Here is a 19,302-nt window from a genome sequence, read left to right as displayed (position 1 = left end):
ACATATATACACCCTGTATAATCTTCTGTATTAGTTTAGAGACCATTATAAACTACTTAAATCATTTTTTGGAAGCTAAACTAGGGCTTGAAAAAATTATATTTTAAAGTTTCTTAGAAGCGAAAACTTCCATTTCCCTTTGTTCGCTATCCAACTCAGTTTTAGATGGCAATTAGAACAAACACAACCTATTTTTTTATTTCTTGTCTGTTTTTAATTTCTCTCTGCACTTTCTCACAGTATTCATGGCAACGCTTTAGCTGTTTCAGTTCACTCCTGAAGCTTTGTAACACGCAAAGCCAGTGATTTCTTCAGTTGCACTTCCATCAGTCCGTCTATAATGCAGACGTCTTGTGTGAAGTACAAGCAAGTACAAATCAACAGAACATTATACAGCAACTGTTTGATAATTGATTAATCATTTAATTTTTCCAGCAAACATTCAATGGTTCCAGCTTCTCAAATGTGATGACATGTTGCTTTTCTTTGTCATATATGACCGTAAACTGAATATCTTTGGGTATTGGATTGTTGATTGAATAAAACAAGCATTTTCAATACATCTCTTTCAGTTTTGGGAAATTATAACTGGCATTTTTCACTCGTTTCAGACATTTTACAGACAAAATGATTAATTGAGAAAATAATCTTCGGATTAATCTATAATGAAAGAAATTTTTAGTGTCAGCCCTAATGCTAATAGATGCACACACACCTGCGAATGGCTTTATCTCAAACTTTGTTGGGACATACATGCTGATGATATGCTCAGTAGCTTGGTGCCTTGCTTTTTTTAGACAGGCTAATTTAGCTCTAATTAAGAAAGTCATCAGTAATTTCATGATGTACCTTGTAGAACTGGGAATTTTTTTTCAGCACAATTTTTGTGGTTCCCAAATCATAAAACATTGCTGATTGTTTTTATCTAGAACTTTGTCATTACTGCTTCATTGTGTAATTTATGAATCTATTCATCATCATCAGTAGCAGCAGCCTGCTGTGCCTGGCAGCACAGTTGGTGAGAGGCAATTGATAACAATGAGAGAGGCTTTTCTCTCTGTGGTAATTGTGGCTGAGACAGTGGAGCAGTGTGCAGGTTAATCCCTTAATCTTCATTAGCATAGTTTGGTAACCAGAGAGCCAAGTACATTCAGTTCAGCATGGTGGCTACTTACCAGTGTTGGCTCTTGAGTGTGGTGAGCATCCACAGCGCATCAACTGTACATTTATCAGAAGTATTGGGATTGTTTAATAGTCAGGGTTTCTTTTACCTCTAAATTACCGTCCACATCCTCAGTTTGCTCATTGACTCTTTTGAATGAAGTGAGATGGCATAGAGGTTAAGTCTGAATATGAGGCTAGTAATTTAGGCTTTTTTGAGACAAGACTGAGCATATTCCGTTGCCATAGAGTTGAACAAAGAAATATAGTTGGCTAGAGTTAAAATCTTATCTGAATTTAATATTCTCATGATAATATCATTCTACTCTCAAGCCAATCCCTGTTTAGTCTCCAAAAAATTAAGGCCTTTGTCAAGTATGCTAAATGTCATACTGTGGGATTCAGGTTTCTCAGTGTGAGTAATGTCAGGAAATCAACCATAAATACACTGATTTAGGAGCAGTTTGTCATTTCCTGGAGCCTCTGGTTATTGCAGTTTATATCAGAAATGAATTAAAGCCATGCTCTTTGTCACCCAGTTTCACAGAATGAGCTCAGATTTACTCAATCACAACATTTTGTTATCACTAAACATCTGATACTATTATACCCTGGAATCCATGTGTACAAAAAAGGTGTGTTTAGGCTAAGGAAAATGACCTATTTAAACTTTGGTGGCTGATTTTGTTTCTGAGATTCTCTGCCCACAAATGTTCCGCCAAGATTTCAGGACTCTGTTTCTCCTGTTTTTCTCCTGTCTGCCAACAACATGGTGTCCGTTTAGTCCCACAGGAGGTTTTTCTGGCTGCCTCTGATTTGGCCTGTGCCCATACTGTCGGCTTTGGCAGTGTAATTTCCCCTGACAAGCTGATGGTTAGTGTTCATTCAGTTGGCCCAGTCAGTGTAATTTGGTTTCTGTTGAGATCGTCTGTTCCCATGTTGTGATTCTGTCTGATGTGTCTGACTGTGTCATTTTGGTCACTGTCAAGGTCTCCACATTGAATGGGTGTAATGTGAGGTTGGTTTCCCAGACCTGTCCATATATTTTATGAAAGTGTTGCTTGTTTCTCCTTCGTGACAGAATCACACACTTTGACGTGATCTGTTGTGTAAGCTATGTACATGATGTGCCCAACACAACACTGTTTTTGCTTCATGTGCTTGAAAGATGCGATAATAACAAAGCCTCTGATATAGGAATGTCACGATACCAGAAATTTGGTTGTCAGTACCTATACCAACTAAACGATTCTCAATACCAAATGTGACACCACAGCAGAACACAGAAAACAACAGTGCCTGCACGCACGCACACATACATGCGCATGCACACACTTCCACTTAGTTAGTGTGCAAGCAGTAGTTTAAATTGACTAACAAGCTGACAGACACGTTGTGTGAAAATATTTATTTAAAATACAATTTTATATTGTGACAGGCTGAACAGAAATGACTGTAGCTGATAATGTTGTGAGCACCCAGCTCACGTTATAAGCTCTCGCTATGTTAGCCTAAACACGCTTATGGTCTGTTTCCTTCTTTCATTTGAAATGCTCTGTGGCACCATTTGCTTAGTGGCTTTTGGTTGTCCAAAACATGTCCCAGATGATCTACGTCAAATACAAAATATCTCCATACACCAGTCTTGGAGTGTTTTTTTTTTTTTTTTTTATTCCAGAAGTCCCGCACTTGATATTGCCATTCCACACATTGTTATTATTGTTTACTGGACGTCACACTAGAATGCTTGTAGGTTTACTATACTGCCCTTGTCGGTCCTGGAAGAATCACATCTCCACTACCTACAACACCTACGGTACTGTAGAAAAACAAGTACTGCTCTCAGATATTTGGCATTGACTTGGGACTGATTGGTTCTTGTGACATCTCCACTCTGATACGACAAAGAGGTTTTGTTATGAATTGTCTTTCTAGGACACATAGTTGAGATTCCAGCCATGTTTTTTGTTACATTGTGGGCTAACGTAACCTGTTTTCTGTTTGCTGACATGATTTTTAAATTAATAACGAGGCTAGTGTTTTGCAGAATGAAGTAGTGAATGCATTTTACTCATAATATATTACTTATATGAAGCTAGTCAGACTACATTATGCCTGTGTCATGATGGACAAAAAGTTGATTGAGCTCAGTGACTTTCTGTTACATAGAATATTCATAGCCCTTATCTTATGTCTAAATAAGGCTAATGCATGTCAAGGATGTACATCTTGATTTCCAATTTTCAGGCTGATGTAATATCCCTTTACAGCCCATTGAGCTGCGTAGGCAACTGCAGAGGATCTACATCTTTTGTTTAACATCTATCGAATATCGAATAAGGCAGGTACTCATTTGCCTGATGTCTATGGCCATGATATGGTTGGAAAAGAAAGCGGTCACATGTACCTGTGATAATAATCAATTGGAAGTACCGGCTCATGACCATTAATGGAAAGTAGTGATTATAGAAAATGGATGGATGGGTGGAAGCACTTGCAGAAAGATTGAACAGTTTGTGTGAGTTTTTCTTGACCCCTTTTTTCTGTCTCTTTGCTTAGAGCTTAGTACCACCTCTAGCTCACTGACAAACAAGTGATTAGACCCTTGGTCAGTCTGCTGACAGTCCACAATGCTTATTAAACTCCCTTTCTCGTGTCTTAAGGTCACTGTTGTTTTTGTTATATTCATTGTGTGAGTTTTCTCTACCATTGCTCTTGAATGTTGATGCTTGGCCTACTTTGTCTCGCTCCATAACTGTCACAGGATTGTCTAGCCAGCTCCAAAGAAAGCACTAGTCTGCTTCAGTTCACCTAGGCCCTACAACACACCATGAGGGAGACATTTGGGGAGGGAAATAAAAAAGACAAGAGCAGAACAAACTCAAACACAGACTTGCTGTCTTTCTTTCTCTGTCTCTGCTGAAAGCCATTGTATGTTGTCTGTGATGCATACTCCCAGGGACTTGCTTCATACAGAAAACGGTGCTTGTCTACTCAATATTTTACAAGGAGAAACCCTCAAAACTGGTCTCCTGGCCTGTAATGGGGCAGCGAGGAAAGACAAACCAGTATGTTTGCAAAAAGACAGAAGTAATTAGCGAAAGGAACTGCGTCAAATTTTACAGCTAAGAGAGATAGTGATAAATAATGAAATCTCTAGTTGGGCTTTTACTGGAGATATTACCAGAGAGAAACAGTTAGCCTAATCAAAATGTTGGCTGATATTTACACATTACAAATGTAATTGTAAAATAATATTAAAACAGAGGAATATTTTTGAGATATTGTAATGAAGAAGGAAGTGAGGAGTCAAGAAAGCACAAAACAGCTATATAAGCAGACAGAAAGGAAATGATGCAGTAACATGCTGCATGACACTGATGATGAGTGAAACACATTTGCTGCCACTGATGTGTTTAATGTAAATAGAAACTTAAGAATAAAGGAAGATGTAATGTCACATACTCTTGAAGTGCTCTTCTTTTGTTTTCTTTCATTTGAAATACTGTATAATTTTCTAGAGTAAATATTATTTGTATATTTGATGACCTCCAAAGTCTTTTTGTGAACAGTGTGTGGCCTTTTTTTTTTTTTTAATTCTTACACATCTAATATTTAACCTGTCATTAACATCTCTCTGCATTTCTTCTCTTCCAGTCCTTTGTGCAAAGAACCTGGCAAAGAAAGACTTCTTCCGTAAGTAAAGCCTATTTTTACGTGTTGCTATTCTTGTCCCATTCCCCCCCTGTGCATTAGAATGGGCTTTGTCAGCAGTGGCAGCTTGCTGGCTTTTGAAGCCATGCTGTAAATGAAGTCCCTTAGGAGCTGTCTGTCTGTTATACACAGCAGGAGGCCTGGCACGCACAGGGACCCACCGCTAACCTAACTTCTGGTAATAGATACCAGGTCCACTGGCACGGAAGCACTAGACTTAATTAAAAAGGCTTTAATAGAACTGGACTGAAATGACACTTTATTTAGTCCAGCCCATGACCAAATGGCAATTACAAGAGAATACATGCAAATTTCATTTTAAAGACAAGAAGACATTTTAAACTCTGATTTGCATTTTGTTTTAGAAATGTCATAACTACTTAAAATCATCAATTTTATAAGCTTTCTATTAGATCACAAGCTAATGCGAATATAGAGAAGACACTTAGTGAGTATTGGAGGGATGAGCTTGTACTTAGTTTCTCTGTGGTTACTTATTTACAGTTAATAATGTTTAGCTTTAGGCCTTTTCATCAATCTCTGTTTAGGTTATCAGACCAGACGGCCATTCTCTGCCGCTAGCATTAATGTCAGAGGTGATGTATTATTTAGATCCTCTGATGAGACAGTTTCACAAAAGGATACCTTTTTCCAACTCATATCATTTACCTTAATTGCCTGTTATGGCCATGGTAAAAGTACTTAATTGCAACAGTAGCAGGGTGTTTACCCAGTGGGTTGGTTCTCCATTAACCTGGAAGTCATGGATACAGACAATAGGTGGTTCATTTCTGTCTAACACGCACTAACACACAAAAGCACACAACCACAGACAGGGAAGTCCCAGGACAGAATAAGGGTGACTGAACAGGTTTGACTTGTGTGAAGTATCGGTGCCAGGAGGTGTATACTCTGACACATTTGAAATACACATACACACATGCTCAGCCACACGCATCAACAAAAGAAAATTCTAGATAAACACACTAAGAAGAATCACTTACCTGATTTCCACCTGAAAAGATACTGTGAAAGACTCCCTCTCTTTGCTGTGTAAATGTTTCACACAAAGGATTTATAAAGGAGAACATTTTCTTAACAGTACTCGCTTCTCATGTTTAGATAACTTATATTCCTATTTTTCAAATAATCAGATAAAGTACGAGGGGTTTGAAAAATACTCTTATATATGACCAACCTGTTTAACCAGCCTGTCCTGAAATAAGCTTTGATAATGTTAGTTACATTGACAAAAAACCAAAGTCCACAAAACAAGATGCTTGTTTCATTAGACCAGTAGTTTTCTTTCTAGCGTTCACGCCGCTCTCAGGCTGACACAGTAAAATGTGCGTCTACAGTCAGACTGAATGGACCATTGACCAAGTTTTCATCCCAACCTGAGATGAATTCAGGTCAGGCACCACTTGGCTTTGGTCAATAATACATTTTTCTGTTAGAGATGTAAATCAAATTTAATGTTTGACAGCGTTTAACAGACTCTCCCATTAGTCTTAAAAAAGCAAGAGAGCTTGCAGGGAGAACTGAAAAGTAACTTTAATAGGTACTTATAAGTAAAGAAATTGTGTGTAATTTTATGGTTGCGAGTTAAGTGTATGCAAATACAGTTACCAACTCAATTCTCTATTAATGGTGACTACCAGAGATAAACTTGTGACTGCAATCTCATAAATGGGTCAGAAAAGCAGTTGAACATGTCACAAACATTGTTTCCTCCATTTAAGGGCTATTGGTGATTTTACTAAGTTTGTACACATGCTAAACAAAACCACTTCACTTGTCGCCGTCTACTTTTACAGGGCTGCCAGATCCCTTTGCCAAAGTGGTGGTGGACGGTTCAGGACAATGCCACTCTACAGATACTGTGAGAAATACGCTGGACCCAAAGTGGAATCAACATTATGATCTGTAAGTCAGCAGGAGTGCTATGGAGTAGTTGTGCCATGTTGCTGTATGCCACTTATGCCTCATTAAGAAACAGATAGTGTGTGTGTGTGTGTGTGTGTGTGTGTGTGTGTGTGTGTGTGTGTGTGTGTGTGTTTGTGCAGAGTAAGCACCACCTTGATACAGAAACAATAGTTGTCTCAGAAGTGTTGTATTCTGGTTTTGCCCTCTAGTATGTCTCTGTGTGCAACTGCCATGACAAGTGTTTCAGGAATGTAGATTTGTTTCTGTGTGTAGAAACACCCGTCTTTAAACCTTGGAGACGCTTTACATGTGAACATGATTGAGATTTTAGACATTCCATACCAGGAGTTTTCTGGTGGAAAACACAACTCGTACTGATATGAATTCTCAAATAACAGACTCTGCCTATTTTGGGTAATGGAGCGTGCATTTTGCACTCCTGAACAATTAATTTGTATAACTATCACACTAATTCAGAGAGCTACTTTATTTTTGTAATCTCTTTCAGGGTGAGTCACTTATGCCTCTTGAGACTTTTTGTTTCTATCAAGGAAGCTCTCCCTTCTCTTTCAGTCTCAGAAATGTAAATGCAAATCATTTGCATTTCAGATAAAATCTATTAATAATGCAGTGGTCAAAGAAACCAGAAGGGATACATGTGGCAAAAGGTTCTCATACTTGCAGGCTATTGTAGAGTTAAAGCAAAATGTGGTCATTATATTGTCCACTGACCTCAGAACCCAAAATGGCTAGAGCAGGATGAGCATTACACTCCACAAGTGCCTGTATTAAACTATATACTTCATTATTTCACTGAGGCTGTGTGGTGTGGATGTTCCCTGTACTGAGGTCTGTGTCGACAGGCTGTTACAAGGAGTGATCACCCCACAGGACCCAAAGGACCCACTGGCAACTGAGCTTATGTTGTGGTGAGAGATGGAAGGAAGCGGTGGAAAGAGGGGAAGGATCGAGGGAAAAGGAAGCCAGATGTAAAGAGTCAAAGAGAAAGAACCATGAAAGGAATGGCAAATGAAGAATTACAAAAGAAGGAAAGTGAATAGTGACAAGGTGAAAATATGTATGACAGTAGATATCTTGGCCAATCATTCAGGAAAAAAGGCAGCAAATATGATACTATAATTAGAGCTGCCAAGATGGTCGTTCAACAGATGATGAATAGGCAACAATGTTTGATGATCAATAAATCTGAAGAGGAATTTTTGAAGCAAAAATTGCAAAGACTCAGTGTTCCAGTTCCAGTTCTTCTCAAATGTGAATCTTACCTGGTTTTCTGAGTCTTTTGTGGTAGTAAACTGGATATCTGGTTTTGGACTGTTGGTCAGAAAAAACAAGACGTATGAAGTTGTTACCTTGGAACCTGGAGATGGACTTTTTTCACTATTTCCTGACATTTTATAGGCTTAAAAATTCAGTGATAAAATAACAAGTAGATTAATTGATTGTGAAATGAATTTTTATCAGTCCTAATTATAATCCTCCTTCTTCTACAGTTGTGGAGGAATGTATGCAGTATGTTTTAAAATACACATGTGACTGTGCTTGTGTCTTTATAAATTGCATGTAACTACAGTCTTTGTGGTCACACACTTTCATTTTCAAACACACACCTGTTTTGCAATGCTTCTTCTCGCCTGTCAACATCAACCTCAGATCCCCTCCCTCTTTTACATAATTCTCTTCCCCCTACTGAATCCCCACCCTCTCGGAGAAGTGTGTTCCCCGCCAGCGACCCTGGCCTCTTCCTCTGGTTCAGGAAATGGCTAACATGCCACAGAAAGCAGATGGGAGTGTGGGCTTGGCAGATTGCCAGCTCACCACACCCCCTGTCTTGAGCCGCCAGCTTTAGGAGGTGGGGTCTTTTCCCACATGACACTAATACTTCCAGGGGCTTTGTTGCCCTATACTGCGCATCATAAATACCTTACAAAAATACTACAGTTGATGGCAGAAGATGTTTGAGGGTACATTGACCAAGCCAAATTTATCGAAAACATTTCTAAGTGTTGAAAGTTCATGAACTCATAGTAGTATGTAGGTCTGGTTTTGGCAGGTTTCCTCCTCATGTTTTGCCCTCAGTTTTCTGCCTTTTCAGTACAACCCCTCATATTGCTTTAGTTGCTCCCTCAGCTTTCACTCTATATTAACTGCTGTACATGTGCTGTACAAACCCTGTTCCCTCATGAGAGCCTGTGTTACCTTACCAGTCTTCACACATCCTGCCTGAGCAAGATTTGTTTTTATTTGTCTTTTTCCCCCAGAAATGCTGAACATGCCAATAGCACGGCTACAGTGAGTTTTTACTGTCCTTGCGGCCATCCACGTTAAAAATACATTGACAGTAGTTGCCGTATTGACTCTTTATCACATCCTACCTACTACAAGCCTTGTACTTCTTTATGGCATACATTCCCACCCCCAGTTTACCAATCAATGTATGGGGTTACTCACTTTTTGATTAGTGGTTTAAGCTGGGGAAGATTTCTCTCTGCTTCATTCCTGTCTGCAGTGAGTTGGCACAGTTAAAGTACGGGCTGACATGGAAGTCAGTGTTAATGGAAAGCAAATGTCTTTATGTTTAGAACTTGGAATAGTTTTGATTGTATAGTATATAGTATTTTGTCTTTGTCTGTGAATGACAGCAAAGGTTCAGCCAACTTCAATAGGCGCTTATGCCACATGTGCCTGCATTGCACCCAGAACTTATTGTACTCTGTAAGTGATGTTTTTGATTAAATCCCTCCAATTTTCCATTTTGAGAGGCAACGAAAGTCTGTGAAAGCGTATGTCCAAAAGTGGAAGAAGAGAACTAAACTGAGGTACTGGGTGAATGTAAGAGTATGTTAACAGTAAGTTTTGAGGGAAGTAAGGAAGAATGCTTTGGCATCAACTCAAGCTACATAAATCAGATCAAGGTACTTGATATGGACAAGCCAGAGCTGTAGAATCTCCACTCTGATTTATTTTTTTCTTTATAGATGTTAACAACTGAAGGCTGTCCAATATTAATATAAAATATATCCAATCTGGAAAGAAATAATATTTTAAATTTCCCATTGTAATGTATGTTCCCTGGCAAAAGAAAGCTGGGGGAAATCTTGCAGGTCTGGAAAGCTAATCTGAATATGGCCCAAGAATTTTTTCCCCTCCAGTGCTGTTGTCTTTAGGATTAGGAATGCTTACCCTTATTTTTGTTGCTGCTGTAACCACCTAGTTGTGTGTGTGTGTGTGTGTGTGTGTGTGTGTGTGTGTGTGTGTGTGTGTGTGTGTGTGTGTGTGTGTGTGTGTGTGTGTGTGTGTGTGTGTGTGTGTGTGTGTGTGAGACTTACTTTAATGGTTCTCCATACATTTGACATAATATGCAGGATAATCCTTAAGGAGTATTTTATTTTTTAATATCTTTGTTGTCATCTAGCAGATGAGACGTTATCACATGTGCAGACAGCAGTCCTATTTGCCAACAACCATCTACAGAAGACGGGGAGTCACATTCACTTCAGTCTGTAGTTATACTGTGTCCAGATTTTAATCATTGCTGAAAGGTTACTGTACTTTTACCTTAGTACCTGCAATGCTATATAATGGCACTGTCCTAACACTGTTAGGCTCTGCGGTTTTGATTGAGGAAATAACATATTGGTCTACCTGTTCTCTTGTCATTGTCACTGCTATTTCAGTTCTCCTTTTTTTTTTTTTGCTTCACACCTCTGCATCACACTTACATTTTAACCTCACAACAACACTGTGTGAAAGCAGGAACACATTAAACTTAGAAGACTATAACGTCCACAGAGAGATGATTTGAGTGGCATCACAGCACACAAAATGCAGTGAAACACATTGAAACATAATAGTACAGTGCTTAGTACATTTGTTGTTCCAAGATAAGAAGAACTTCCTAATCAAGGATGAGCTTAGTTAATATTGGTCTAATCAAAGTATATACTAAGATTAAATAAGACTAAATAAGCTTTTAATTAACTCACCTTATTGGAGGAGAAGATTTAAGCTATCATGGCAGAAATCAGTGTGTTTTTCTTTATTTGTCATCAAATAGTGTTAAATGGTCATATCAACATAATACTAATCAACATGTGCAACAAAACAGATCAGCATCTGCCTAGAGAGACAAAGAGAACGTGCCAAGATTGCAACGCAGCCACTCTCCATCCTGATCAGATTTTCAGACTGTAACTAGAAACTAAATCACTGGACACACAAGATGCACAACCCACACAGGTTGTAATTCAATTTCAGCACAATGATTTGCCAACTTCTGTGATTTGGCTTAAATACTAAACCTATACATTTTGATGTATTCAGTAGGGAAACCCCCACTCTTTGCAGGTGATATAATATAGAGCGTTGCATCAGAGCCAACTGCTAGGCTGTAATTATGTGTGTGTCAATGACTGTACGATTGTGCATTTGAATGTTGAACTCGAACTGTGTATTTACTGCAAGAAGTCAAGAAAGCGGTGGAGTACATCACGGAGACTTCCTCTGTTCTTCAACCAAGACTAGACTGGTCTCAGCTGTGCTAAATCTGCAGACAAACAAGCACATACACAGAAGTTACTTTAAAATCAACTAATCTGCCTCATTACACAGTCTGAAAGTTTACACTGCAAACACTGTGTGCATTGTTCTCATGCTGTCAGGGAGAAGTAGCTAATAAGACATGCAAAATAGAGGTTTAAGATTTTTTGTTTATTTTTACTCAGCGTGTGTTAATGTATTGGAAACTTTTTTGAGTACAAGTTTGTTTTAGCTTATGAGTTAATTTCATTTCCAAGTTTCATTTCCTGTCAATTGATTAAAAAAAATAGTTCTTAGAGGTCTGAGCCCTCCTGCAATATGCGCACAGGCATACACCATGTCTCACTGGATCATTTGAAATTATATGCATAATAACAGTACTGCAAGCTACGTTTCACTTTGCCATCAGTCCTCTTTTCTGTCTTATTGACTTTTTTCACTCCCTCTCTTGCCCCGTCAGATATATTGGAAAGGCAGACTCCATCACCATCAGTGTATGGAACCACAAGAAGATCCACAAAAAGCAGGGTGCAGGTTTCCTGGGCTGTGTCCGCCTCTTGTCCAGTGCCATCAACAGGCTGAAAGACACTGGCTGTAAGTACCTGTTTATGTTTGTGTTTGTGTAAGTGCAGACTCAATGTCTTTGAACAATCACTGAAAAAAGGTCAAGATGTGTGGTCTCCTCATGCTCCCTCTGCATGTTTACTGTAGCCTTTACCCGGAGGTGCCAGTCTGGCTTGTTAGTGAAAGGTGATGGGGAGGCTCCATCCAGTGGTTGGGTGAACCATGTTATCATCTCTCTTTTTTTGTTTTTGTTTAGTTTTTTCTATGTTGTAATATCTGATGTTGATTGTCATGAAAGGTGAAGAGGAATTTATTTGTTGTGAACAAATGCAGACAATAAAGTTGTTTTGATTTTGATTTGGTGTATGCACATACAGAACATCCTGTACTTAGCACACGTAGTTAGATAGACAAATGTGTTGGTCAGACCTATTGTCTCCAACAGACAAACGTTTTGTCCGGGGACCAGGGTGTCTTTCCTGTGCATCCGTTTTATCTGGCTGTGGCTGTGTGATAGCTAGCTAGCCTGCTGCTACATGTTTCACTCTTTCAACAGTGCTGCTGTTGCTTCTCCAGCTTGTAGCCTGCTGCTGCTCCCATGCCAGCCATTCATTGCTGTAAGATTTATTGCCACAGTACACAAGCAAGTCATGTAGGCAACACATATCAGAAATATTGCCTGCTGTAGACATCTGGGAGCTAATCGATTGCCACAATTCATTTTAGAGCTATACAACTTTCTGTCAAGGAAACAAATAGCTTTTATTCTTGAAGGTATAGGCCTAGTCCTGCTGATATAGTTATTGTCACTGTTTCACACAAGATGCCCTTTAATTTCCAACTGATTTTCTCTGTGCAGTCCACATGGCCAGATGCTTGTTAGCCCTGTCTGCCTTATGGCAGTACCAGTCAGTCGATACTTACACTTTGGCCCAGTTCAGACCTGCCAATAACGTACTAATTCGGTGATCAGATCACATGTGGACAGCTCTAAGTACATCAATTCACACCTGGCATTAGAATTTGTCTCCACATGTGTTTTGAGTGACCACTTGTGATCAGATCTCACTTCCTTGCTTGCAAATAAACATGAAAAATGTTGTTTTAAGCCTGTGTGTGTGTGTGTGTGTGTGTGTGTGTGTGTGTGTGTGTGTGTGTGTGAGAGAGAGTGAGTAAGTGAGTGAGCGGGGCAAGGAGGGACAGAGTGAATAATTACACTGCGCACAACTCTACAATGAAATATGGTTTTAGCCATTTGAAATAGTAAAATATTTTCAGTTCATTATGAAACTGTAGCAGGACTAATTAGACCGTGGCAAAGGACATCATTTGAGTAGGCGATCCTTTAATGCGGCCCAAGATGCATTTGTGTTCACACTTCTAAAAGAATGTGGCCATATGTGATCAGAATCTGGTCCCTGTGGTCTGATTCAAATGTGTCCTAATGTGTCTTGGGTGTGTTTACACTTGTACTTAAAGCTGTCCACTTGTGATCTGATCAACCAAGACAGATTTTAATGCCAAGTTTGAACAAGGTCATGTACATTTAACTGTAGTCCATACTGTCAAATTAACATTCCTTCTCCTCCTTTGCTTCAATCCATCTTCCTGGCCTGACTGTCTTGAACACACAGTCAGATATCTGCTAGAACCACCACACAGTTACATTTCCCCCTTTTTTTATGCATCCGGCCTTTTCCCTATTTCCATTCATCCGTTCCACATAGTCATGCCCCACAACCACTTTAGAAGTTGTCTGTCTGAATATAATTACCATTTGTTGGAAGCTTTTTTTAAGCCAAACTGCATAGTTGGATACTTCCATGAATGTAGACAGTTGTAGTTTGGTTGGCCCAGATAAAACAGCCTCCAACTGTCAAGCTTAATACTTCACATGGAGTTCAGAATAGTTTCCAGCACCCTTTTTGTTTGCTCCTAAATGACATTCTTGGCTCATAAAATTCACCCCCTAATTCACCAAGAACCACAACAGCATCAGTATTGCCACAAAAGGGACCTTGATGGCCACTGAAGCCTGTTGCCATACTTTTACTCCACTGGGTGGGTGCTACATGATTTGCCCCTAGACTTACCCACAACTAGCAGAAACAGGCAGTATAGGCTCCGGTTAGGCTCCAGACCAGCCACTTACTGTACAGTAAACATGGCAGAAATTATACTTTATCATACCCACAGGAAGTGGACAGGGAGACATGATGTATGACAAGACACCAGTGCTTGCTTTATCCCTTTGTCCTTGTCCTGTGTGATGCAGACACTTGAACAGTGCCCAGTCTGTGGTCTAACCATGATGCACACACAGACACAAACATAAAACCAACTCATACACAAAAGACTTTACTGGAATTGCCCTGGTTCCTAGAGGGCACATTCATACACATAGCTCACTTGGTCATCCAATGCAAACACAAACTCTGTAAGCTGTTTCACTCCTGCACACACACACCCACACACACTTTTGCAAACCAAAATGGGATCCGCCATGATTGTCAAGTTTACTAGAAGACGGTCTACAGTGAGCTCCACTTCCTGTAGCATGGCAGACACAAATCTCTAAGTCGTCTGCCCCACTTCTGAACCCACAAACGCATTACCACCAGTTTTTCAAAATGACTTGACTGACTACACATGTTAGTCTGCCTCGCTTTGAACCCTGTTGTTTACTTGTTTGTAGTATTTATAGTGTTGATGTAATGGTGAAATATATTTACTCATTTGCTGGCTGGGATACTGCTGATACTACACTTTTTACATATGTGCACAGACATGTACACAAGAACCAAGGATTAAACACACTGGGCTCATGTGACTACACATGCACATATTAACACACATTTATGTACTTAGTTCATTGTAACACTCACTTATGATAGCTCTGAGGAATTGCATGGTGTGGTGAGGACTTGAGGACCTCTCCTCTCCTATTTAAGAGAAAAATCTGCTTAGTATTCTAGCCATGAAAGGCTTAGACCATCACTGTTTAGTCTAGACACATATCCAGAACAGATGCACACACACAAACACACACAAGTCTTGAAACAAGTTACAGGTTTTTTGCGATCAGCTTAGCCTATACATACAAACAGACATACTATTTCATGTGGATACAACATCATACAGGCAAGCCATAACAAAGGCATGACAAATCCTGTCTGACGTTGGTTTTAGTATTAGCTCATGGAGAACTGGGGCATCTCTTTATCTCCCTTTCTCTCACTCACACTCACTCTGCCTTTTTCTGCCTCTTCTGCATATTTCCCTTCCTCACCCCTCTCTCCTACACTCACACTCAGTCTTATGTTTGAATACATTTTAGTTTTCCATGTTTAAGTAAACCTACAGCCCTGCAGCACTCTTATCCAGCAGACACACAAACACACAGTTTGCATTGTTAATGGGCACCAATTGATGTCAGTCCCGGTCCCTGTGCTGGTCAGCTTGACTGCCATGCACAAATCTCCCTGCGGGGTGTGTGTGTGTGTGTGTGTGTGTGTGTGTGTGTGTGTGTGTTTGTGTGTGTGTGTGTGTGTGCGCGCGTGTGTGTGAGAAAGAGACTGCAGTGTATCTGTGTCTGGATCTTGTTCAGAGTCTTCCTGGGTTATGTTCCTATGCTGTCTGTGTCTGGCAGTGCTATCATGTGCTGAGCAGACAATGAGTTCTTACTTTTCCAGAAACAACAACAAGATTGCTAAGAAATTTTATGACATTTGGTGTCTCTATATTTAAATCTTTTCACACTAAAATGGAAAAGCTGCAGAGGTGTTTCTTCTGCAGAGTAGAGTGTGTTTTTTTTTTCTTATTCTTTAACATTTTAAAGTCACAATATCATGGAGATTTAATTTATTATATTACAGTTTTGACTGGCTATGTTAGTATATCCCAACTAAGTTATGCATTGGTCAATTTTCAATAAATCAGTTTATCTTAGCTTGACAATAGTGATGAACAAAATAAAGGCTCCAAAAGCTTTCCAGCACTAGGCAATTTGGTCCCTGTTGGTAAAGACACTGCTGGACTTTCTGAACTAATCAACCTCCTTTCATAAGTTGCAGCACTATTGAATACATATAAATGTCCTTTATAGATAAATTAGACATTCAAAATACTTAACACTAAAGTATACCCCTATAGTACGCAATAGAAGCCTGTTTATCAATACACCTTCCTCTGAGTTGTGCGACTGTGTGGGACAACAATGTTTTTGATCTGAACACTCAGTCACTTAGTGTAAATATCTAAAGACAGACAGCATCTTAGTGCCTGAACGTGGTCATGGTAGTACAGATGGACAGATGTTAAATCTATGGTTTCTGTTTTGTTTTTATTTTTTTTCCCTGCAGATCAGAGACTGGACCTGAATAAACTGGGCCCCAATGACAATGACACTGTGAGAGGGCAGATAGTAGGTAAGAAATTCAACATCAGTTATCTCTTTCTCAAATTAAATCGAAGGCAACTGGACTTGTATTTGTCTGTGGAAGACGTTTCGCCTCTTATCCAAGCGGCTTCATCAGTTCTCATGTATTGGTCTCTCTAGTCCGCACTTGTCTGACCAAGAAAGTGGAGTAGGACCCAGGTATTTAACCTCTTGTGGGTGGGTCCACCAAAGTACCTGTGAAAGTACTGGTTTCACCTGACCATTGTTGTGGTCTCATGTGGACGACCGTCGTTAGGGTCAGGTGACCCTGTTGTTATCCCGTGTGAACGACAGTCGTTAGGGTCAGGTGAGCCCCTGGTGGATGACGATCGTTGAGAGTCGTCTGAGGTTATGTTGTTGACTCTCCTGGGTACCGATGAAAGGGCGACATTGTAGATGGGGGATAGATGGTGTCGCAGGCCCCCTCCCCTGTTTAGCGATGGCCTCTCCACTTTTACATAGATGGCTTCCTTGACTCCCCTTTCAAACCATCTGTCAACATCAGTTGCACTATACTGTATGAAGATGTGTGTGAATTCTGCATTGAATAAAACCACAGTGGCAGTATTGTAATCAGACGTTCCAGTGGATACTTTCAGTTACATTGTCTGTTAACACTGAAGTAATTAACAGCTAAAAGATACTGCTGGAACAACTCCTTTTAGATGTCTCAATACAAAATATGAACAGAGAGTTCTGTTATTGCAAATAGCAAAATCGTCCTCAATTAACTGTACATAAGTTGGAATATTCAGATACCAAACAATTTTCAGTATTGGATATTTTGAAAGTAAATGTTGAACCAATGTTTGTGTCAAATGCAACTCTGCATGTCTCAGTCCATTGTATTATTTAAACATTACAAAACACAACTTGACCCAGACTGCATAGCCTGTCTCAATACTCTGACTCAGTTCATTACCTAACCACTCAACCACAGAGAGAATTTTTTGTTTTTTCTATGGTTTTATAATATGAAAACACAGGGATACATTTAATATCTGTTACCTATGAGTTTTTTTTCTGATTTTTGCTTTTCTCTACATTGATGTCAGAAGAGAAAAGGGAACATGGAGAATATAAGCAAGACAAATGTATAAAAGCATCAGTGGAACTGGAATCCACGTGCCATAGGCACTTAATACAGTGAATATTGGTCATCCTTATCTAAGCTCTATTGGTAGAAAATGTTATTGATCTATGATCTTCTTTGTCTTTGTTAACTGTGTAGTAAGTCTTCAGTCCAGGGATCGCATCGGGACAGGAGGGCCAGTGGTGGACTGCAGTCGTCTGTTCGACAATGATTTGCCTGATGGGTCAGAATTATTCCAGTTTTTTCTTTCTAAGTTTTTTAATAAATTATTTGATGTGTTGTTTAATCTTTTATATATTTTAATCCTTGATGTGTTTTTAAAAAAACTGACAGATTTAGAAGATTAAATTGTATGCCCATCGATGATTCTCCAACATGGACAAAAGTGTTTCTTTTGCTTCGTTTCCATTTGTGATATTGCTTTATAACAAGTATTATGCATCTGCCCTGTTTGTTTTAATATGTCATGAAACAGCTGGGAAGAGAGGAGGACAGCTTCTGGAAGGATACAGTACCTGAATCACATCACACGTACTACACAATGGGAGAGACCTACCAGGTACGTCTACACATATGCACACATCCCCTTCTATGACTTCAATGATGTAGAATTTTATAAAAGTGAGCCATGTTAAAATGGGAGCTTTCCAAATATTCTACTTCCTGCCTTTAGCTCAGCAGTATCATACTATTGTAAACCACAACAAACTTGACCTTTTACAAAAAAGCGGGGGGGGGGGGTCTGTTTAAGCGGTTCTACTTTCCTCCACTTCCCTTTTCAGAAAAAAGACTTCCACTCAGCTCCACTCACAACAATAACAGTCTGTCGGTAATGGATGAATTGCTGTCAGTTTCCTTAGCCCCCCCACCCCACTGCAACACACACACACACACACACACACACACACACACACACACACACACCTAAATAAACTAGCCAGCCAGTCGGGCAGCCAGGTTTTACTTGGCCCCTGTTCCTGCAAGAACAACTGTCGCCTTCCTACTTGGCCCATATCAGTGGAGCCGTTAGGGTACTATGCAGAAAAAACCCAAAAAACAGTAGTTCTACACAGCCTCACCCACTCTTACCACAAGCCCTCCCCCCAGGCAGCATAGCAGAACGAGGTACAGCAGACGGGAAATGGTGAGGAAAAGGTTAAGTGGTAGGTCACAGAGGGAGGTGGAAAAGATGATGTTAAGAATGAAGATGAGCAGTTAGGGATTATGTAGGAGGAAGAAATGACAGAGTGACTGAAGAGAAAGGGTTAATGAACAAGATGATAAGGTGAGTGAAGTGGAGAAAGAGCTGTATGGTAATTAGGTCGGCAAGTACATTGCATATTAACCTACCAAATAACGAAAGGGAATATTATAAAACTGTATGTCCGTCCTCCAGAATTTGTTTTTCCTTATGCAGATAGTTTTGGATTGCAACCATTTGTTTTTACCAAACACTATTCATCACTGGCTTTTGTCACTGCTCCTGACTGAAGACAAATCTGGACCATGAGCTATGAGAAGACACTTTGGAGGAGTAGGGAAGACTGGCTCAGATTGGGAAAAGTGGTAGAACATGAAGAAAGCACAAGGGAAATAGGAGACAGAGGTGGGAATTAAATGAGCGTGGAAACAGAGGAAATGGAAGGGAGGAAGAGTGTGTGGAGGGGGGGGGGGGCAGGTTGGCTGAGGGTTGACAGACAAGGGTCCAAGGTTTTAGATAGCCAAGGCGTCAGTAACTCCGGACAGTCAGACATGCTACACACACAAACACACACAGAAAGTGTCAGTAAGCCAACATGCCTGTGTTTGTGTCTGCTTAGTACAAATCTGCTTTAGAAGTCCTGCTGTT

The 19,302-nt window shown here is 39.8% G+C and overlaps 1 protein-coding gene across 1 annotated transcript in view; it reads left to right on the top strand.

The window, feature by feature from the left end:
* LOC111659714 (E3 ubiquitin-protein ligase SMURF2-like) overlaps positions 1 to 19,302 on the top strand; it is a 62,331-nt gene that overhangs the window by 20,583 nt on the left and 22,446 nt on the right. The window contains exons 2-7 of the mRNA XM_023412725.2: positions 4,819 to 4,857; positions 6,693 to 6,801; positions 11,819 to 11,952; positions 16,284 to 16,349; positions 17,592 to 17,676; positions 17,929 to 18,012. Of these exons, the coding sequence (XP_023268493.1) occupies positions 4,819 to 4,857; positions 6,693 to 6,801; positions 11,819 to 11,952; positions 16,284 to 16,349; positions 17,592 to 17,676; positions 17,929 to 18,012 (517 nt within the window). The remainder of the gene's footprint in view (positions 1 to 4,818; positions 4,858 to 6,692; positions 6,802 to 11,818; positions 11,953 to 16,283; positions 16,350 to 17,591; positions 17,677 to 17,928; positions 18,013 to 19,302) is intronic.

This window comes from Seriola lalandi, unplaced genomic scaffold, assembly GCF_002814215.2.
Source record: "Seriola lalandi dorsalis isolate HSWRI2012SDOR001 ecotype SW California unplaced genomic scaffold, Sedor1 jcf7180002054486, whole genome shotgun sequence".
NCBI lineage: Eukaryota > Metazoa > Chordata > Actinopteri > Carangiformes > Carangidae > Seriola > Seriola lalandi.
This window is presented reverse-complemented; position numbering and strand designations above follow the sequence as displayed.